At 39.2% G+C, this 24,064-nt stretch overlaps 1 protein-coding gene across 3 annotated transcripts in view; it reads left to right on the top strand.

Moving 5' to 3' along the window:
* Window positions 1-23,187, top strand: part of LOC131684571 (neural-cadherin-like) — a 1,488,321-nt gene extending 1,465,134 nt beyond the window's left edge. For 2 of the 3 annotated variants that reach the window (XM_058967571.1, XM_058967570.1), the window contains 7 exons: window positions 342-479; window positions 552-4,168; window positions 11,978-12,148; window positions 12,211-12,452; window positions 12,524-12,733; window positions 12,900-13,073; window positions 13,281-23,187. In XM_058967571.1, coding sequence (XP_058823554.1) covers window positions 342-479; window positions 552-4,168; window positions 11,978-12,148; window positions 12,211-12,452; window positions 12,524-12,733; window positions 12,900-13,073; window positions 13,281-13,396 — 4,668 coding nt within the window. In that variant the 3' untranslated portion in view covers window positions 13,397-23,187. Of the gene's footprint in view, window positions 1-341; window positions 480-551; window positions 4,169-11,977; window positions 12,149-12,210; window positions 12,453-12,523; window positions 12,734-12,876; window positions 13,074-13,280 lie in introns of all 3 variants that reach the window. The other variant, XM_058967572.1, reaches the window with a different exon arrangement.
* The last annotated feature ends 877 nt before the right edge of the window (window positions 23,188-24,064 follow it).

Here is a 24,064-nt window from a genome sequence, read left to right as displayed (position 1 = left end):
ATGCCGTCCTAACAAGCATCCCATACCTGATCCAACCCAGGAGTGATGATTGCATACTATTCGGATGGTGAATCTGTCCTTGCCTTATTCAATCAATCACAAAAGCCCCGCTGAGAGGCTCTCGACACAGTAGTATCATCATTATCTCAAATCATACCGCTTTCCGCCTCTCGGCTGCGTCGTGCGTTTTCCGTCGTCGTTGCACTCGCGATAACCATGGACTGACATCTCGAGTGCACTTTCCTACCATCCGAGACGCAACGCTCGCGGATGTAAATGATGTCCTTTCTAATTATAATAGCGCTAACGGTGAATCCCGTTGTCTCTTATTCTACCGGCAGGTTACAGCATCGGATGCCGATGTGGAGCGACCCAACAATATAATCTATTTTCTCACCGGTCCCGGAATCGATGTCGAGAATCCGTCGGAGAGCAACTTCGACATCAACAAGGCAACGGGGGAGATATTTGTTTTAAAGGTAAATGCCATTATTTTATTTATATATTTGTAATTGGCTCTCAGTAACGATAATCGAACAATCTTCCTACAGCCACTCAATCGTGATTCGCCCCATGGGCGGCCATCGTGGAAGTTCACCGTCTTTGCTCAGGATGAAGGCGGCGAGGGATTGGTTGGCTTCACCGAAGTGCAGATCAATCTCAAGGATGTGAACGACAACGCGCCAACATTTCCACAAGGAATCTATTATGGAAATGTGACCGAAAATGGTACCATTGGCATGTACGTGATGACAATAAAGGCTGAAGATCATGACGACATAAACGAGGGTACGAATGCAAAAATTATTTATTCGATTGAAAAGAATGCAATCGAAGAGGAGACCGGTCTACCGATCTTCGATATCAACCCGGATACCGGGGTAATCAAGACGGCTGTGTGCTGTCTGGATCGGGAGAAAACTCCCGATTACTCACTGCAGATTGTGGCAACCGATGGAGGAGGTATGAAGGGTACGGGAACCGCTTCCATCAAAGTGAAAGATTTAAACGATATGCCACCTCACTTCACCAAAGACGAATGGTTCGTCGAAGTGGAGGAAACCGATGGGAACATACTGCCAGAAGCTCCCATTTTAACAGTCACGGTCAATGACGACGATGAATTGAACAACTTCCAGTACAAAATCATCGAAAGCAGTGGATATGGAGCGGACAAGTTCGCAATGATCAAAAACAACGACGGAACTGGCAGCTTGAAGGTAATTCAACCGCTGGACTTCGAAGACCCGATGCAAGTAAATGGGTTTCGATTTCGCATTCAAGTGCTGGACAACGAAGGTATCAACGAAACTGACAAGTACCACGTCGACCATTCGTGGGTTATCGTCAAACTGAAAGACATCAACGACAACACACCCCGCTTCAGAAGGCCACATATGGATGCGAGTACCTCCGAGAGCGATGAAATCGGCAAATCGCTGGTTAGTTTCAAAGCCATCGACATCGATAATGCCGGTAAGAGCAAAATCACGTACATGATCAATAGGACAACGGACCGGAAGCGTCAGTTCGCAATAAACGAGGAAGGAACGGTCACAATCCAACGCGAACTTGATCGTGAGTCCGTATCGAAATATAGCCTAGAAATACTAGCAATTGATGACGGAGTTCCTCAACGAACAGCAACGGCCACCCTTACCATCGAGGTCAAGGACGTCAACGACAACGCACCAGTGTTCGCCGAAGAATACAGACCGATTCTACCGGAGAATTCTCCGCCATCGAAAATCATCGAAATATCTGCGATCGATCAGGATGATCGCAAAATGGGCAACGGAGCACCATTTCAGTTTCGCCTAGACCCGGAAGCGGACGATGTAATACGAACTTCGTTCAAGGTGGAACAGAGCAACAAAGGTAACGGTATGGCCATAGTATCATCACTGGGATCTTTTGATCGTGAGTATCGAAAGCAGTACGAAATACCGATCGTAATCAAAGATTCCGGCAACCCACCACAAACCGGAACCAGCACTTTAACGGTGACTATTGGCGACATCAATGATAACATCATGCAGCCGGGATCGAAGGAGGTGGTAGTCTACAATTATCAAGGACAAGCACCGGATACGCCGATCGGGCGAGTGTTTGTGAATGATCTTGACGATTGGGATACCTCCGATAAGTTGTTCTATTGGGATGAAGTGGAAAATCCAAGATTTAAACTGGACGACACTTCGGGTATGGTCACGATGCGACGTGGTGCCCGAGAAGGTCGATACAAACTACGATTTAAAATTTACGATCGTAAACATTCCCAAGAATCATTCGCCAATATGTCAGTAGTAGTGAAACACATTTCATACGAAGCTATTGTTAACTCCGGATCGATTCGACTGATGGGAATTACCGATGAAGATTTCATCAGAATCTGGGACTACCGGACACAGAACATTTTCCGTAGTAAATTGGAACGCTTCCGAGATAAGCTGGCAGAGCTGTTGAATATAGACAGAAAGAATGTGGATGTGTTTAGCGTTCAAATGAAGCAAAAAACACCACCACTTGTAGATGTGAGATTTTCTGCCCGAAATGCGTTCTTCTTCAAAGCTGTTCAACTGAATGGAGTTGTTCTGCTGCACAAAGAGGAAATAGAGCAGACAGTTGGAATCAACATAACAATGGTAAACATAGACGAATGTCTCGCGGAAAATGCCGACTGCAACGGATCATGTACAAGCATTATGGAAGTTCAGACCAATCCTAGTTTGGTCAACGCCAACAAAACGGCCCTGGTTGGTGTACAGATCAAATCTACGGCAGAGTGTATGTGTAGTGCACGGGAGTACAAGCAACAACAGTCTTGCAAGTCACACCCGTGTTTAAACGGAGGTCGTTGTTCGGATAGCAAGTCCGGAGTTCGCTGTTCATGTCCACCCGGGTACAGTGGACCTCGCTGTCAGCAAACAGTTCGTAGTTTTCGAGGTAACGGATGGGCTTGGTATCCGGCACTGGATATGTGCGATAAATCGCATATTAGTGTAGAAATCATAACAACTAAAGCAGACGGGTTAGTTTTTTATAATGGCCCCATAGTCGCTCCGAACGATGGAGACGATCAACCACCGACAGATTTCGTTGCACTGGAATTAGAGCAAGGATATCCGAGATTTTTAATAGACTACGGTTCCGGAACCCTAGAGCTAAGAATACAAACCAAACAACCTCTGAACGACGGCGATTGGCATCGAATCGATCTGTTCTGGGATTCAGAACGCGTCAAAATGGTTGTAGATTACTGTAAAACTGCAGTAATATCGGAAGCCGATGACGGAAATCTCGTCGAATTTGTTGATCACACATGTCAAGCTGTCGGTCGTGTTCCGCAGTTCAACGAATACCTGAACCTGAACACACCGCTTCAAATTGGTGGAGTCTTTCGCGAAAAATTTGACTACACCTATCAGCGCTGGCAACACATGCCTCTAGCAGCTGGCTTCGAAGGCTGCATAAGGAACTTCAAGCACAACGGAATTCTCTATGACCTGTCGCACCCGGGTCTCTCTAAGAGTACTATGCCAGGTTGTCTCTACACTCAAGAGGTATGTGATCTAAATCCACAGGTAGCAAAGTGTATGGAGCACGGCAAATGCATCGGTAACTACGACGAAGCCAAGTGCGAGTGCAATCCGGGCTGGTCTGGAACGTACTGTAGTCTACCGACGACACCTACCACATTTAAATCGCATAGTTATGTAAAGTATGCACTCAGCTTTGAACCGGACAAGTTCACCACTCAGATTCAATTGCGATTCCGAACGCGAGAGACTTTCGGTGAACTGTTCCGTATCAGCGATCAGCATATGCGAGAGTACGGCATAATTGAGCTGAAGGATGCCAAGCTGCTGTTCCGATACAGTCTAAACTCCGGACAGGTTGAACAGCACGAGGTATCACTCAGTGCTGTCGAGGTGGACGACGGCCAGTGGCACGTGGTGAAAATTCAACGATACGGCTCGGCTGCCATCCTGGAGCTGGACGGTGGGGAGGGTGCTAACTTCAACCAGAGTTTCTCCTTCGATGGACATCAGTGGCTTTCGGTGGACAAGCAGGAAGGTGTTTACGCCGGTGGTAAGCCGGAGTATACTGGGGTCAAAACATTTGACGTACAGGCGGACTACCAGAAAAGTTGCATAGACGATATCAGGTGAGTACGATACTGCAGGGTTGAGATATTTCGGGACAGTACACTGTACCTATTTTACGATCGCATATACTAAGCACGTGTTCTGAGTTTTGTACGATAGCCCCAAGTTTGTGCTGTTAAAACTACAAAAATGATTCATGGATGTAAAATGTTGCATAAACATCACTGTTGAGATTCATAAAAGACATTTTAAAGGTGATTTATATATATATTTTTTTTTTGAAATAGTAAAACATACTGGTGAATTTAGATTGTCACTGAAATGGATTGGAACCTCAATTTACGAACCCAACCTGGAGTTCGGAAATTGATTTAGTTCGATTAAAAATTGTTTATCATTTGGGATTTATAGCGTAGAAAAGTTCGTTTGACATTCTTATTAAAATTCGTTGGTTGAGAAATATTATCGATAGTCCCAACAATATGGGTATTTATGAACAGGCTTGACAAGAAGATTATGAAAATGAATGCTTTGCTCCATTTTGAAATTCAGGATGGCAACTTCAGGTATTCTCGATAAACTTAACAATGCGGATATTTTTGGAAGGGGCTTTACAAGTAGATGATGAAATTGAATAATTGGAATCTTTTGAAATCCAAGATGACTTCCGCTTGAGCAATATTCTCGATAACCCCAACAATATGGGCATGACAAGTAGATGACGAAAATGGACAATTGGAACCATTTGAAATTCAAAATAGTGAATCCGCGGCGAGGATATAGAGAATTTATCTTTCCGTCATGATTTCCGTCATGTACTCGTCAGCACCATCCCAAAAATACCCATATTGTTAAGGTTACAGAAAAGTTATTAAAACTGGAAGTCGTCATCGTGGATTCCAAGTTGGCTTCATATATCGATTTCCATCATCTACTCGTCAACCCCATTCCGAAAACACCCATATTGTTGTGATAAGGACCTTATCTAAGCCAGAAGTTGCCATCTTGAGTTTCAAAATGGTTTCAGACATCGATATCCGTCATCTACTCGTCAACCCCATTTCGAAAATACCCAGATTGTTGAGGTTATATAGAGATTTTTTTCTAAACCACAAGTCGCCATCGTGGATTTTGAAATGGCATCAGACATCGAATCCCGTCATGCCAACCCCATTCTGAAAATACCCATATTGTTGAAATTATAGAGAATTTATCTAAACTGTCACCATCTTGAATTTTAAAATGGATTCATGCATCGTTTTCTGTTTTATACTCGTCAACCCCCTTTCGAAACTACCCACATTGTTGAGGTTATACAGAATTTATCCAAACCAAAAGTCGCCCTCTTAGATTTCAAAATGATTTCAGACATTTATTTCCGTCATGCACTCGTCAACCCAATTCCGAAAATACCCTCGGATTTTTAGAATGAATTATTGGACAAAAATAGTTACGGTTTCAAAAAAGTGATCAGTTTAGTTGAAGTTGATTAATTTCATTAATATACAAGGGATTGTTTGAACAGATTGAAACGATGAAGGAGAGTTGTGTCATTTTCAATTTGAATTTATGTTCATAAAAGTTGCATTAAATGACGAGATAATCGTTACCGATAGACGCTGGACATTTTAGAATATGGTTTGTTTTTTGTTTCAATGGTTTTGTTAGAGGGAATCATCTTATCTCACGTTACCGAAAAAAGTCTCATTTGATCAAACTTACCCCGGTGATCAAAGATACCCCATTTTACGGTCCACAAAAAACTACGTAAATCGTACATTATGCAAAAAAGAGTACGCAAATGGAGGTTTCAGTGTAGCAAAACGGCAATTCCTTTTTCTCGATTAAGGGGAAGTTCTCATAAAAATCCCCGAAAAGTAAGTAAAATTTGGATTTTTTTGTGAGTCAACGAAAAAACATAGAAGGAAACAGTTTTAGGGTTCAAAAAGCTTATATCTTCGTCATAATTTACAATTTTTTCAAGACGAAAAAATTAAAGGGTTGTGTGCAGGACAGGACCACGGTGACATTGAAAATGTAGTGTGCAATATAATTCGCGGCGTCGGTGGTAAAGCATGATGATGAGTTATGTTCTATAAACGACCATGCGGTACACTTGGATGGAAAGCCCAACTCCGACCAGCTGAAGGCAATGGATTCTTCACATTTTCTTCCGATAATGGCCATACGAGCCTGCCTAGTCCTAGTTTTCCGTGTTATGTTTATAACTGATTCGCTCTAGAATCCATATCTTTCAATTTCATTGCTTTTGTTTCTCTTGGTCTCAAATTTGCTGAAAACAGCCCACAAAATAGATACAACAATCCAAATATCGCATGTTTACTCTCTTCACGGAATATGGTCGGACAAAGTATTCATTTTGTCGAGTAGTCATTGACAACCGGGTTGTCAAACATAAATTGAGTTATTTGATGCCAACGAAACGTACATATTTTTTGTGTTTGTCATCATATTAAAAATATGTACAGTTTTTCCGCACATATATGAAAGCTAGAAAGAACTACTTAGACAGTTCGAAACCATGCATATGATAGCATAGCATAGCATAGCAAGAACACCTACACAAATCGTAGATGAAGTTGCAGAATTGAGCATATCTATTGTCATATCAGACTTCGCCACGATCTACAATGACGTAGACCCGCTTAACTCCACACACCTGGCCACGTCCTTGCAAGCGTTTTTATTTCATAATATCATCTACTTACGGAAAACGCTCGGAACCGAAACAGTTTCCATAGATGACGGAGATGTAAAATGGCGAAAAAATGTGATCTGGGGAATATATAAATTCATATGTTATAAATACTTACAATTCTCATGCCGGTTTGTGTGTTACATCATCTACTAAAATCTTTACCAAAATCTTGACGCCAGCTCCAAAAAAAAACGAAAACAACGTTGAATTGTTTTCACGCTTCTAATTTTTTCCTTTTACTATGCGATTATGACCTGGCTTGGTGAGGCTGGTATTTGGTAGTCTCAACGGGTCGGAAGCAGCAGCTTGAGGCTAGTTAAGATCCGATGAATCTCTATCACCGATGGGAATAGGGTGCAATCATCTGGATATTTTCTCGAAGAAACGAAGAGCTCACCCAAGGGTGACGAAGGCAACTGACCAAGTTTGCCAGCTTCATGACAGTCAGTTACATCAGTGGTGCTGAGTAGCATATTCGAGGCGTGCTGTATGGCTGTAGGATAGCAAACTAAAAATAAAAATTGAAGATACTTATCTGTTCACTCGATGTACGGCTGGATAACAAAATTAGTCGATCCTACCGACCAACAAACAGTAAACCGTTACAGATGCAAACACCTCCGGTAGCCTTCATTTCGGTAGCACAAAGGATGTGCAAAAAAAACTGCCAGCTTTCGTCACCCACGGAACAACCTATCACGTTGTCCAGATTGTAATGACGTTCGCCACCTACGGTGCAATTAATCTTCTGTATGAACTAGTAATTCTAGGGACTCAGTTCGAAACCATGCATATGATATGCATTTATTTAAAAATTTATTTATTGCGTATTTAAACAATTGCTTTCAAACCTACTTTTGTTGAGTCGATATGGTTCAACTTCGAGTTAAATTACAATATATTTCTTTCGTTTTGTTTAAATGACTTAAAATTAGCGAATATTTTAGTCACGCTTCGATTTTCGCTTTACCATTTCGATCAATGCATACCGTTTTAAACAACAGCCAGTACGGTGCCATGTATATATGACGTAGCACTTTAGTGGGTAGAGGGGTGTAGCAAATTTGTGACGATGTGTGACGCGAGGGGGAATATTGTGACAAAATGCTACGAGGGGTAGGGAGGGGTCGAAATTCGCCGAAAAAAGCTACGTCATTTGTGTACGGCACCAATCGGTAGGGTTACGATATGGGTCGAGCTAACTAGGGCTCAACATTTTCGACACGCACAAATTTTAATCTTTTATGTGGAACGAGTACCTAAATAAATCGAAATCAGCAAGAGAGTATGCCGGTGTAAAAACACCGAGTTTCAAGGTGTTCCACGAAGCTCAAAACAAACGGCTTTCCAAATTTGAGAACCGTCGATTTATTTTTTGTCAGTTTAAAAACTCTAGTGTCGCAAAAAGCAACGCGGAATAGATTCATCGCAACGGCATGCTGACACTGACACTAAGTGCCATAACTCTCCAGTTGTGGTGTGCAAAGCAGTACACACCGCACTGAATAATTTAAATATATCTGTCGGCTACTGCTATCGTCTCTGCTCCGATGTTCGACCAGAGAATGAGCTCGCCCGAGCAATGCTGAAAGTTATATATCCGAGGATGACGTCATCGGCAGAATCAATACAGCCAATCAGAGCCATGGAAAGCCTAGACCTGTCGTCGTCCCCACCCCCAGCGGTAGAAGTGATCAAATGCAGCACTCATCGCTGCGCATTATCAATATGCCTGATTGCTACTGTTGTTCTTTACGGCCCGACGTTCGATGGGAGAATGAACTCGCTCGAGGAATGGTATTCTTAAAATAGTCGAGGATGACGTCATTCATAGAAGCGTAGTGTTCTGGGTGCTCAAATCTGTCGTACGAGACGCTATAGGCACGGTGTTACTTGTTTGGCAAAAAAGCAACAATTAATTCAAGCAGGCGCGCGGCACATTTATTTATAACTTTTCGTGTTCGTTTGAGTTACTAAGATGCTCCCTATTGACGGCTCTGCCGGGGATAGTTTGACTGATGTATGGGAGTTTTCACGTTTTCCGAGATCTATTCATTTTTGATTATTTTTCAATAGTGTGCTATTGAAATATAAAAACACTATAGCAATAAAACATAATTTCAGCTAACTGCGAATTTTTTGGTGATAACTAGACGGAAATCCATCCATAAATAACAAAGTTATCAGCGTTCAAAATAGTGACGTAAAAAAGTGACATCGTTTGATTTTAGATTTTAGAATGACACCCCGGCACCGGTTCAACGTGGAATATTAAAATCGCAAGATATTCGCTTTCGACAAAAAAGACATATCCGGACCTTTAAATGTACAGAAATCATACAACGTTGCGTTTCGCAATGACACTGCGAACGATTCATCGTTTTTAATGGTCGGGTACTCACTTGCTACAAAATCTATGTATTTATTTAGTTAGATACAATAAATAGTTTTAAAGATTATGCAATGGTAACGTTTTAAAATTAAAGACTGCGACATTGATTGCCATGGTTAACTAAAATCAAAACTGATGTTCGACTGTATGCTGTTATTGTTTCGTTAAGTCCAAACGTCGTTCGATGAAATCTTGGCTAACCAGTAGGCTGGGGATCTTTACCAGACGCGAAAGTCCAGCAAGGACAGTATCGTCGGAGAGTCGATATCGTTGTTCAATAATTTTGCCTCAAATAATGCTTGATGATTCACTTGCGTCGTTCCAGTGAGTCTAGACCGATCAGACTACAACGACCCGGGTACGCTGGTAGTTCCAGAGGAAGCGAAGACTTCTCAGTGCGAATCGAACAGATCTTTTCCGCCCGCGTACGACTCGAAGATTCCATACTAGCTGATTGAGGAGTCCAAATCACGCAAGCATTTTCTAGTAATGAGCGCACCAGCAAGCAAGTCTTCAAGCAGTGAGAATCCTTGACGTCCCGACCGATTTTGGAAATAAAATCAAGCTATTTATTCGCTTTTGAGATTAAAGCTGAACGATGCGAATTGAACATTAGCTAAGCATCCAACGAAATACCGAGGTCACAAACGTAATTTACTCTCTTGATACTTTGCTCATTGATTTAGTAGTCGAAAATTTACGTATTCATTTGACATTTCGAAATGAAAACTGTGAGCTCGTTCCGTCGCCAACGACTCGCGAATATATCTAAAAAGCCTCAAAGAGAGGAGTGAGGGGAGAAAGTACTTTCGATGAAAAAATATCGATCTTATAAATTTCATTTTTCCTCTTGGCCATAGCTCAAAATATTCTGAACCAATCATCTTGTGATTTTTCGCAAAGATCTTCATCATGTCATTGCGCAGGTAACTACGGGAGCAATTTACAAAATTAATATCATTTATACAGTCACATGTTAATCGCTTTTTAAGCGACAATCAGACTTTTTGCTTCAAAGTACTACGAAAACTTAAGCAAAAAATAAAATCTCTTGTATACCTGGGGAAAGATATGAAGAAGAATTGTGCAAAAATTTAAAACTATTGGTCCAGTAGATTTGATGACGTATTGATGATGATTCACTGTCATTCGCTCAATTTTCAGCATGTGGCCTAGAAAATTTGAGAAAATATTGTTCAAGTGTGATATTATTAAATGGAAATTGAGTGAATATTCTAACACTATCAGTATCAACACAATATTTTTTTAAACGAACCTTTGTTTTTTAATTAATGTTGTCGCCCCGCCCCCTCCTTCCCCCTTAAATTAGGAGGCAGACATCAATAGAGTGGACTGTAAGCCACAGTTTCAAACCATCAGTGTAAACCAATTTGCACCAAACACCAATCAATAAAGCTACATCATTGAAGAACAGCATAAACAGTAGTAGTCTCATGTTGCTGCCTTGTGGGACTGCAGATTTGTTTGTAACCCGTGAGGAAAAGCAAGATTCTGTCAGCATACATAGCACTCTGTTACACAAGTAAGAACTTAGCCAGTCAATAAACTTCTGTGATGCACGACGCTGTGAAATTTTCTTGAAGGGTACCTTTTCTTCCATCCGCGAAATATAGGCGACGTAAAATCGAGACTTGTGTTTGCTGATCGTCCGGGTATAAGTCTATGTTGATCGGTGGAAATGCAGCTTGTTGCACGATAAATTATGGCAGTGCTCATAACTATTTCAAATAGCTTGAATGCGACGAATACACTAGTTATGCCAACTAGATTCATACGTTTCGACGACCACAACTTTTAAAAAGTGGAAACAAAAGTAAGAGTGTTTCCGAATCGCTAGAAATTACCCTGCTTTGATGATTACTGTAAATTATGGTTGGTATGCCATCTGGTCTCTTTGAGTACAACCTTTTTGAATTAATTCGCAGTGGCAAAAATAATTTCGAATATGATTACGAAAAAACTCAAGTCGATTAAATGTTCAGTAATATCTGATGACGCGACCTTTGCACTTCCGAAGCATTTATCCAGTAAAAACAGAACGTTACAAATAGCTCGCAAGAAATCATGTTCGAAGTTGATTCTAGCTCAAAACAAACTTTCGGTGGAATGGATTAACACTTTCACCTCGAGTTCGAAAAATTAAAAAAAAAAAGCGTAGTTGGTAAATCGATTGCCTTGTACGCAGCGCACCTGGGTTCGAGCCCCGACCCCGCACATGGGGTTAGAAATTTTCATAAGAGATTTTTCTAACCCGAAGAGGCGAATGACCTTAAGGTTAAAACCTCTATAATCAAAAAAAATTCATATTTTGCCCGCTTTGTGTGGGTTAAAAAGTGTTATAAAGGGTGCACGGAATCAAATTGTATCACAATGAAAGGTTCACCAAAATTCACCCGTATTTCAAAAGCACCATTTTATTTTTAACCGACGTGTTTCAGACCTTTTTCAAGGATTGTTTGTGTTTTTTCGTTCACTATATTTTTATGTAATATACCACTACCATTTATCTTTCCAATTTAAACGTTCGTCTTTTCTCCTCCTCTGAATTCGGTACACAGTTCTCAACCAACTGATAAAGTACTAGAATCATATTACGAATAAATACAAAATAATATTTTTGAAATCTTCAAACACAGAACACGTACTTAAAAAATGTAGTACTTACTCTCGATGAATACTGCTATGCATTCTTACCAAATGTTAATATATTTAATGGGCATTATTTTTCCTCGCCAGATTGGACGGCAAAAGTCTTCCTCTACCACCGGCAACCAACGGTACCCAGTGGGGCCAAGCGACGATGGCGAAGAACATCGAGCGGTACTGTTCTTCCAACAATCCGTGTCAGAACGCGTACTGTCCAGAGCCGTTCGAGTGTGTCGACCTCTGGAACAAGTACGAGTGCGCGTAAGTATTATGCAACGGATCAGTCAATCAGAAACAAATCATTCTCACTTTCATACCAATAGGTGCGGCGACGGGATGATCATCTCGCCCGAAGGAAAAACCTGCATCGATCGGAACGAGTGTCTGGACTATCCTTGTCTGAATGGCGGAACCTGCATTAACCAGGAACCCCGATTCAAGTACAAGTGCATCTGTCCGGACTCGTACTGGGGCGCGAGTTGTGAATTCCTGAAGGAACGACAAGCGTTGAAATTCAGCACAAGTGCCTTGGCTGCCGTAATAACATGTCTATTGTTGATTATTAGTAAGTGTGCAGTTAGAACTGTACTAGTCGGCAGTGGCTTTTAAACTTTTTTTTTTTAATTTTGCCTGCAGTTTTGCTCTTTCTGTATTTTTCTTGTTCTCGCCGCCGCTCGGCCAACTTCAACAAGAAACCAGCAACGAAGGACGACATCCGTGAGAACATCATCAACTACTGTGATGAGGGTGGCGGAGAAAACGACATGACAGCGTTCGACATGAAAACCCTGAAAATCCCGATAGGACCTCTGCCGGAACTGGTGCAACATAAAGCACCTCCCGCACGTAAGTATCCCTAATGCGACGGACTCACTTGTCCTATTCAATTTCTTTATCATTGCGTTCCATCACTTCCCTCATGCGTTCATCGTGTTGATTTCACATATCGTTTGAAATGCCACTCCAAACTGTTCTTTGCCTCTTAAAAGCGGATTCCTATGCCATCATCCAGGTCCCGATATTGCCGTCGTGTCCGACCAGGTCATCACCAAGGTCGACGTGTTCCTGGACGATCGGAAACGACGGGCGGACGTCGATCCCGCCTCCGGACCGTTTGACGACCTCCGGAACTATGCCTACGAAGGTTGTGGGAGTACGTCTGGCTCGCTAAGTTCCTTACAGTCAGGTAAATCTAAAAAAATACCCAAACCCAAAACCATCACCTTTCTTGAACCCGAGTCGATCACGATAATAACGTCCTAAAATTACCACCTACCGGAAATCTTCATTCCATCGTCACAACAACAACAACAACGACAACAACTGGCATCCGATCGATTCGTGTCTCGGATGTTTGACTTTCTTCTTCTTCAACTCATCTCACCGCCACCAGGTACTGACGATGAACCCCATGAGTATAACTTTTTAACGGCATGGGGTCCCCGGTTCGATAGGTTAGTTAATATATATGAACCAAAGTTACAAATCGAAGACGATGACGTTAGTTAAAACTAGCTTTTGGTTTGGGCCATTGGTGTTTTACTACTTCGCAACGTAAGTGTAGTTAATTTCTTTTTTTAATTCGAACAGTGTAGATATCAGAAGGAATATAAGTATTAAACGAATATTAATGTAAGCGATTAGAAAGCCTCGAAGATTGAGGGCGAAAAAGATGCAAACATGTTGTAAATTAAAAAGAAAATATTTAAATAAGAGTTAGATGATAAGTAGCTAATAAGTACATCAAGATGAAAAGAAGCAGACGTAGTACATGTTGTCTTTTTGGTGCTCTGTTTCACGAAACATGGAATGCTGGTTGTTTATTCTGGTAGTGAGAATTGATTTACTAAGTTGTTGGAGAGTAGGTTAAATAGTTTGCAAATTGTTACAGAACCTGTTTGATTTTCATTTTATTGACGAAACTAAAATCAAGAGTCGATTTAAACTAATTACATCTATTGCAATGCATTCCGTTGTAAATGAGCGCATCTCCGTTATCCCGCGGATTTATTCTTTAACATGGAAGGGACCTCATTATAAGCAGAAAATATATTCAATTCGCTCCTAAAATATATGTTTTAACTCAACCACGAAAAGAATTGTACAAAAACCCTATCGCTATTAAAAATCAAGTATGCAAATGCCGTGAAGTCCAATGCGTACACTAAAACAATACGTTACTCAAATCGTTGATGATTTCCCGGGCGACTCCATCGCTTCGAACATTTGATTGGGATAGTGACCTCCCTGTGTGGCACACTAGATGTGTCATATTATTGTTAGATTTTTTTTCGCCAGCTGGTTTACCGCATCAAACCGCGGCAATGCTGCCGATGATCTATTTTTCGGTAAAATATTTCCACCAACACTGGCAGAGCAATCAGACCGGAAACAAAAGGGTTCTTATTTATTTTCCAATCATAAAACTATTGAATAGCAATCCATTTATTCTGTTGTTCCTGCTGAGCAGATATCAAAACATTGCACGAAATCGGAGTGCATGGGATTACTCCGCAACAAACGGACCGAAACGGCAAAAGGGGCGTATAGACAATGCCAAACAAAGTTTCAGAGAAAAAAAAAGTCGCTATACAGGTACCAGAGATCCGAACGGATACTGCAAAGTGCAGGCGGCTTCGAGAAAAAAAAATCAATATTTTCGCTGAAAAATCAATCTGTAAATATTAAATGTAAGTTTAGACAGTCTTTTTACCATCATTGTTGTCGTCCAAAGAATGAGGAAAAAAAACATCTCAGCGCTCGAGAAACGATAAATATTACAAAAGTGCACAAACTCACACACAAACGAATGCGACTCCCAGATAGCATATAACAAACAAATCAAAAATGGCAATGGAAAAGGGGAGCGCAGATCATAAATTTCTGCTCGAATCCAATGTGAAATCAAATATTTGGAACTCTGGGGGAAAAACATCCCGCGATCCGAAAAAGCTGGCTAACCTGGCGAAGCGTGAATACAGTTGTATAGTTTATTTGTTGGAATGAATGTATACTTAACCATGAAGTAGCTCTTTTCATTCAGCAGCAAAATGATGGGTGCAGTGATTCGGGCAATCTATGCAGTTATTGTACCATAAAATTGAGGATGTGCAAATACAATAAAACCATTTGCTCAACCCTTTTTATTACAAGTGATTTTATAATAGATTTAAATCAATCTAATTATGATTTGGAATTTCGTTTTAGTGTGTTACGGATGAGAGTTGGGAATATTAAATACAAAAAATAACGGGACTTGGTTCAATCTCTGAATATTGTTCCTCCGTCAGAAGCTAATTCGAGCGCCTACCGCGTGTCACAATATGAACAACTTGCTGCATGTTTAGGGTGACCATATCAGTCGAGTAACACCCCAGGACAGTCTGAAGGAGACCTTCTCCCCTTTATTAAACGAACGCTTTCTAGTCTCGCAGTCAGAACTTTGTCAGAATGTCTCTCGTGACCATCCAATCACCGAGCACATCTTCGGATTTACTGACATTCGTTCCTTGCTATACCACAATCAACAAAGGTTCCAAGATGTTTTTGAAGAAATCTACAATCCTTGATTGAGCGGATAAGACGATATGTTTGGACTTGGAGGAAACGGGCCGACAAAAAGTCTACAGTACTAAATGTATGTCATTGACGTGCAGCAGAAACAGCAACGGCCCCAAGTAACTTCCCTGTGTTATTCCTGACATAGCAGTGGATGTGGGTGTCTGGCAATTTTCATTACTAACCATTATCTCTCGGTCTGTGAACTAGAATCGAAACAACAGCAAAAAGGACCGTTTTTTCCGAAATTCTTCATTTTAACGATTATTATATCGTACTTCCCTCTACCCAAAGCGGTAGATAGGTCGATGCAAATAATATCAGTTTGAGCGCGGTGTTCCATACTCCTTGTTATGTAGGATGTTAGACAAGACCAGTTGGTCGTTATTTAGCATCAAGACGTGAAGCCAAGTTGCAGTTGATTGTCGATTAGGTACTGTACTGCTTGCATTGATCCTTAAGTGGTTCCATAATCACCAACTCGAGACAGCGGCCAATTTTGTTTGTCCGGAATTTTCTTTCAAAGAGATTTTTGACAGTTGACTTTTAAGCCGTAATCATATGTTTGTCGAGATTTATTTCACTAATGAGAAAAAAAGCATGCAGCATTACTATGCTCGCGGCATTATTCTAACAAAAGCTACCGCTAATGGGTCCTTTGGAAAAGCTCGGACGATATTTGTCAATCTCACATCACCTGGATGTTGTGCAGCTAAAAATGCGATACTTTGCTGAAAATATTGCCTGAAACATGTTTCCTAAACCGCTAGAAGTTTTGTTCTACTAGTTCGAATCCCGTATAATAACATTGAAGTAGCAGCATGAAAATATTCCATTGAAATAGATATTAACGAGAGTCGCGCGAATTCACTGAGTGTAGCACGTTCAGATACTCTAGCGAAACCGTCTTTCAACCCCAGCGCCCGCTCGTTTAGTAAGCTATTAACACAGCTGCCGGACGATCAAAACTTAAAAACAAGATATCTCGAATATATCAAAATATGTATCCGGTGTATTTTCACATTTGATAGGACATATATGGTACACTAAAAAACGTTGATAATAATTCTTTGCCAAAACTTGCAACTTTTTGAGAAGGCTGATTTTTTAAAACAAGATATTTTTCAATATTTTTGCTCACATTTTACATCAAATGTGTCGAAAATTCGCAAAGCCTTCTATAATAGACGCAAATCATTAGTTCTGATATAAGCCTAATGTTGAATTTATGAAATTTTATAATAATATCTATAACTTTAGTTCTTGAAGAGATAGATCTTAACTATCTTCGACAACTTATCATAGTATTAATCGTTCTAAAAGTTTGCCAAAGATACCAAATACCTAGGATGCAAAATAAAAAATTAGTATCGCAGCACCATCTATGCGGTGAAAATCCAAACTAATTTATATCATCAAAATAAGGTATAGATAAAACCAAGATACTTTGCTGAACGTAGTAACAACTAAAAATGCGCACCCAAAGCGCTAGAGGTTTTGTCTTGCTAGATTTCGTTTCGATCCCACTATGCATTCGTTGCTAGGGTATTGAAGGAGCAACATATGGTTACAGAAAGGCATTTTCGACAATGGTGACATAAAACGGTACACATTTAACCCGTGTACAGTGGACCCGTGACCTAGCTGTGTGCAAAGTTCATCCGGCACTCTCCACTCTGCTGAGCGAGGTTAAACGTCAAATCAGAAGGATTCGAGTGGTGCTTGTTGAAGGGGAATACTTGTTGAAGTGGAATACTAACTAAAGCCAGCCAGAATTCTGGTTCATTTTCCTGTTGGGTTCACTCGGGTATATTGATCGCTTGTTTGCTTTTATTTTGTATAATTTGTGTGCGTTGGGTTGATAAGATTAGTAGATTACTTTGCTAGGTATGCGCCTACTGAAATGCGACTCATTCGAGGGTTAAGTCGAGATTGAATTAGGTTAGGAGAACGAGTCATGTAAGAGCAGTTTCAGTTAAGTAGATAAAGCGATTCTAGGCAGCCAATCAAAACTAAAGTCAAGCATTAATTGGTGTTAACTTGTATACTTTAGTACAAATTGGTATGAAAGAATTTAAAAGTAATACTAATCTTCCAGTTAAAGCTATTTTAAACTTTTTCATCAATTTACTGCTACTCAAAAAAATAAAACAACAGTTGTATATGAACAACTGAAAATAAAAGTCACAAGGACAGAACATGCTTTGTAACCCGTTTAAATTATATTAGAATATAAAATCCTGAAATAAATTTCAAGCGTAAAACTCGGCAAGTCTTCAGTATTAAATCCTGTTAAAAATAAATAAATCGTACGCAAGAGCAACCGTATATCATGATGATCAAGATTAAAAGTCAGTTAAAAAATAACTTTGTAATAATCGGAATTTTTTTTTCAGGTTTTCATACTGCAGGTTATTATCCGACTCTTGTCCCAGTCAGATTTTTACGCTTGGAGTTGGTCGGTGTTAGGTCAGACCGGACTAAGTGACAAAATATCGATTCGAGTGTAAAGTTTGAATCGCAGCATCCTTTACGTTATAATTGGAAATTATTTTTTGTCATAATTCTTGTTTATGGTTACATATTTCAAATCTGGCAAAAGTCAAATGGAGCTGAACAAATTCTTTACCCAGTTCATTATCTCATTTTTTGATGTTTTGCGACTTAGTCCGGTCTGACTTAACACCGACCAGTTAATATTCGGTTTTTATATTCTAATATATTTGAAGCGGATTTTACAAAGCATGATCTGTCCTTGCGACTTTTATTTTCGATTGCTCATATGTTAGTTGAAAGTGTTCTATGTTGATTGTAGTACACCATTTGAAGTATTTATTATTGAAAATGATAAAATATTCGAACTCTGTTTTCCACTTCTATATATATCGGGTCTGAAGAGCTCATGAAAATAACTGCATATTTAATGTCATTGTGGTCGTGCTTTGTATAGGGGAACCCGGGGCTATTCGGACCTACTTAAGCAAATCGCCCTTTTAGATCGATAGATGTGAAAAAGTTTACCGGTTAAAGATCCTAATTGTTAGTTTGAAACCATTTGGTGCCGTAAACGGTTCATTTGCACCACTCAATGGCATCGCTAGGCGACGATTTGCAAACCTCTGCATTTTTCCATCCTTTTACAATGTAATTCGGACCTCCCAACGAGGTGATTCAGACCGTCATTTTTCTTTAATTTTTTTACAATGAAAGATTTATAAGAGACACTCCTTAAGAAGCAAAAAAAAATAAAATGCTTTACAAAAACTTAATCTGGTAGGATACAGCTGTCGATTAGCGGCCCATGTATTTTCTTTGCTGTGGCGTGTGCAATGGTGTGCGCAACCGCAAGCCGCTGAACGGTGTTTGACGGAATAGGGGGTCCGCACATTTCGCACCAAAGTAGTGAGCGTCTCGAAAATATCTGTGTTTTCACCCAAACAAAAATTATTCCATAAGATAAGAGCCTCAAGCTTTCCAAAACACTTGCCATTTATTTTATCACTTTTATTTGTTGATTTAATCACGATTTTTCCATTATAATGATTTTTGTTTTGAGAATGGCAAAATAACGAAACACGTTGCATTTCCTTTCTACAAAGAATCAAATTCAGCTCTCAAAATTAATGTTTCAGAATAGCGGTTCCACAAATATGTACGATAGTCAGAAATTCCTGCTATTTTCTGAGAAATCGAGGGAGTCCCCCACTGTCTTAATAGCCCTGGGGTTCCCATACCCAAAATTCGACGGAGAAGATTCTATTACTTTTGAGTAAGATTCTATTATCTTTATGGTAATAGACCATGAAATTGCGAATAGCGGTATTAAACCCACATCACCGTAAAAATACTAATTCGGTATGTGCATCACACAACCAAATGGATATGTGTCAACCTCGGCTCTGTTCGCATGTGAAATAATTCGGTTGCTTTCTGTGATCACTAAGATTGTATAAAACTTTTACAAGTCGATACGAACTTTTGCTATAGATTCCAAATACCTGGTTCCAATATGGGCCTACATTCCGAATCTGGAACAGATCACAGATTCATCATCTATGGATGCGGAATAGTTTGATCAGGACCAGTTCCCGGATGCGGATCAGTTCACGACTCTAATCCATACCTGGTTTGGACCTGAAAAATGCCATGAGTTTTGGAACAATCACGTTTCAAGGTTACGAAACAAGACCTTGAATAAGAATCATGAGTTTTATTATTGTATACTATTTTCCATCCGTAACGCCTTCAAACTATTTTATTTGAGGAGATATCTATTTTTACGATCTTCAGTCACGGTTTTCGTTATGTCATTATCGTTTTTTACGAGAACTAGCTCACAATTTATGAACATTATTCGTGAACCAAATATCGACTCGTGATTTTATCCATAATTTAGAAACAATTTTTACTATCGGACAAGAACCCATTCAAGACGTAATAAAATATCTTGATAATAGTCTAGTTTTCGTGGTTATGATTTAGTTCTCAAAATCAAAACAGCCTAGATATTTTCTCGTAAACAATTTCACGAAACTCGGAAAATAATTCAGGGATACATTCACGTTTCGTGAACTGGTTAAGAAGATACGATTCAAATTCCATAAAGTACTCTTTCATTTTTAAAACATAGTACTTAATATGTGCATGATACTAAAGTTTTAACCACAAGAGTCATTTATTCTTGGTGGGACTCGTTGTCGGTTTTGCCCACTGTTGCTAGTGGAACCTGCCATCTACTTTCTCCCTTGCTCGTATGTACGTCCTTGTCGTCATCGTAAGAACAGTTTTGGTTTTTATTGTTGGTTGCTTTCTGTGTTTTCGTTATTACTTCTCAGGTATGTTCGGTGTTGGTTTGGGAATCCTGAGGAATATTATTTATCCGGCAATTATTTCGAGTAATGTGACTCGCGTCCATGATATCACCATTTTTATATTAATAGCCGTAATTTCGCCCCGCCTTATCGCATTTTTTTTTTTCAAAGTTGTTCGCGTAACCATGAATAATATTTTACTATTTTGTGAACTATTTTACGAGCACGGATATTGAATCGTGTCTAATATATAATAAATCATGAATTAACTAAAAGTATTTCTGAATAATATGCCGAATTCGAGAAATAATTTACGAAAAGATATCTAGACTGTTTTGATTCTGTGAACTAATTGACAACCACGAAAATCAGAGCTTGAACAAGATGAAATAAATCTTGAGGCAGTTTACGTCGTATAGTCGAACTCGGAATAATGTTCCTAAATGCATGAAAAAATCACGAAATTATCTTTTGATTTATGTTCATAAATTTATGAACTAGTTCGCGTATAGAAAATCGATTTTATAATGACATGATTGAAACCGTGAATGCAGTTCACAAAACAAGAACAAATATCTCCACTAATAAAAGAATTATGTAGGCGTTACTGAAGGGAAAGTGAACATAATTAAAAAACAAAAGATTTTTGTTCATGGTCCGGTTGTCGTATGGTGAAAACAGAATTGTACCAGAGTTATTGAACTTTATTTACGATTTTGTGTACGTTCAAACATACCGATGAGGTTGAGGGGTGCTCAAATCTAGAAGAGCAGTGAACATCAAGCAATTACCTGAAAAGCGTAAAAAATTGATACAAATCGCTAATACATAGTAATCGATTGCAGAAGAGCTCTGAGAGGAAATAGTTACCATTTACGTAAGCCTACAACTCAATTTTTAATTATATTTTTTGGAATTTTTTTTTCTCGAACTCGAGCAAAAAAATCAACACGTAGTTTATAAATTGATTTACGAAAGTGTAATATTATAAATGATTAAAGTTGAATTTTCGTATGAATACTTTTTTAATCAATGAATGGATTATTTTTGATAAAGGCCATTTTTTTAATATTTAGGATCATGTGTGCAAGATTTTGTTCAAAATTCAGAGTGGATCATGCAATACTTCAAACCGACAACCGTGGCAAAATATGGCAATGAATTATGCTTCCTCACCGACCATGCTTCTAGACTCGATAGGAACACCCGTCTCCTAACAAGAAGAAGGCAAAAGATTCTTCATATTTCCTTTCGTTCGTGCACATATGAGCCTGCTTGGTTTTAGTTTTCATTTTATGTACAAAGCTGATTTACTCTAGAATATCCAACCGTCTTTGAATTCGCAATTCTTTCGGTTCTTTCAATCATCAATTTGCCGATTGCACTGGTTTTGCACATTGTTGTAGAAGAACAGGCCACTTTTGTTAAAAAGAGCAACATCAGTGCAATTCACTGCTCCGGGGTTTTTCAACGAAAATCGTCATTAGCTATCGTTCGCTTTGCTTGATTGTGGCCCTGGATTCTAGATTGATTTAGCTGCATTAGTTAACGGCACGTTCAATATACCAGTATTATACGAATAAATTTTAATGATATGAATGATCTTTTCCAAAGGCGTCAACTTCTACTGTTACATTTGATCCCCTGGATAAAAATAATAGTGTTATTAGATAGCATTAGTTCTGCAATCGGTTGTGAAGTTTGTCGATACAGAATGTCAAATTTTCTGCATAACACTTTTTATTACTTTAAAGTTTCGGCTTTTTCACGTTAAGAAAACTAAGATCAAAAAACTTTATAAGGAATGATGATCAAATTATATCTAAGAAAGATTGACCGTTAAAATTGTTTTTTATGAAATCTGGTTTACAGTCCATTGTGCACACATATTATACAAATTTATTATTGAGTAACTCAAAAGTCGATCACAATAAATCCCGTCTTACCATTCGAAATAACATTTCCCTAACACAAAAAGGTAACACAAATACTCCCTAATTTCTCTTTCAGTCCGGACGATCCGAACATAAATAGATAAGTGGCAAACTGTGGCATGAGCACATTATTTCAAAGACACAAACCCAACAAAAACCACGAACCACGTGGTTACTAGAGTGGGTGGTATTCGGCAGCGGTACACGCTCTCGGTGGCTCTGACAGAGGAACATAGATGTGCTCGTAAATTAGCAATGGGAATTGTATGTAATCCAAATTCGGGACAAACGATGCACTTGCGGTGGGTAATAAAGTGCAATCGAGACCGGGAGATAAGTGGGTTGTGTTTTATTCTGTGTTTTATGTAACAATAGCACAGGCATCCAGCCAGCGTTAAAGTGCTAAAGAGTGCTTCGCTAGCTGGTTTTTGTTAAATTTTCTAGGACATTTAACGTTAAACCGTCAACGGTAGTAAAAAGGGTGCTGCTTCCTTGAGAGACAATGTATCATACGAGCTACATTTCCAGTTGATCAAATGAGTGAATTGTGTATGACGCGTCGAGCTCAAAACGGACACTATCTATGTAAATATATAAATTGAAGCCTACCAACCGGCAGGAAATAGAGAAAATCTTGTAACATATACGCAACAACGCAAAAATAAACTAGACAATTTACAATAGAAAAAAGTGAAGTGAAAGGAAAGAATCTCAATTGTCAACAAAACGACTTGAGTGTTGGATGTAGAGTAATGAATGGAAATGAAACCATAAAAAAACACATAATGTACATTTTTCGCAGAAGGATATAAACGAGGTCAAAGTTTTAGAGAAGGTAAAACATTCTGATACAAACAGCCCTTGCAGACGAAAAGAATTTAATGAAATTACGAATTGTTTTGTAAAATAATGAATAAAAATCAACAAAAAAAAGGTGGAATAAACTGTATCACGAGAAAATGTTTAATAAAAATTTAATGAAAATAACGATAAACAATAGTGTTTGATATTACTTTCCGTTGTTTATGTCACTGACAAGAGATTGGATATCGAAAACAGCAGGTAAGTTGAGTGATTGAGTAAAGGTTAAAAAAGTAACGCCAGTGCTGAAAATTCCTTCACTTTTTACGCTATCATCCCAGATAGTTTCAGTTTCTAACATAACTAAAAATGACGAACCTAATACACGTTTATGAATTTCTGCCATTTTGCCTGGACTTTTCATCCTATTCAAATTTTAACAATACATTAATAATTCTCTCGCAGTCCATTTTTTATGCGAAGTATTTGAAGTATTTCAAAGTCTACAAAGAAAACACTGTGCTCAACAGTACACTCGTCTTTTTCTTCTTCTAGGGAAAGCGTCGAAACTACCGAGAACACGAATGTTGAACGCGGCATGCCTTATACGGTGATGACGATGATGATTGCGATCATTCCATATTCACTGCATTGCGACAATCTTGATGTATCACGTGCTGGGTAGGGATTCAGAATCTCGCCTCGTTGAAATTGAATAGATGGAATATAATTTGTAGATAGGCTGGCAAACGATCCTTGGCTACCGGAAGAAGCACTCTATCCGGTGGTAAAAGATTCGTGTTGAAGTTATGATTGGGATGACGGTTTTAATTATGAATGGAGCTACTGGCGCTGGAAGTTGCGATTGGAGAAATTGGCCGGCGGGCAACAATAGCAATCGATTATTGTTGCAGGGGGTCTCCGATCAGGTGGAAAAATATTGTTGTTATTGTTGCTGTTTTTAATAGTAGTATTCCGGTTTCTAAATATTTGTTCTCTTTTACGCCTTCTAGCCTTATGCGCCTGTTTTTGTGGATTCCATCGATTGATTGGCCACATTGTTTAACGAAAAT

Source organism: Topomyia yanbarensis, chromosome 2 (genome assembly GCF_030247195.1).
Source record: "Topomyia yanbarensis strain Yona2022 chromosome 2, ASM3024719v1, whole genome shotgun sequence".
NCBI lineage: Eukaryota > Metazoa > Arthropoda > Insecta > Diptera > Culicidae > Topomyia > Topomyia yanbarensis.
The sequence above is the reverse complement of the archived record's forward strand: the minus strand, read 5'-3'. Positions and strand labels throughout refer to the sequence as shown.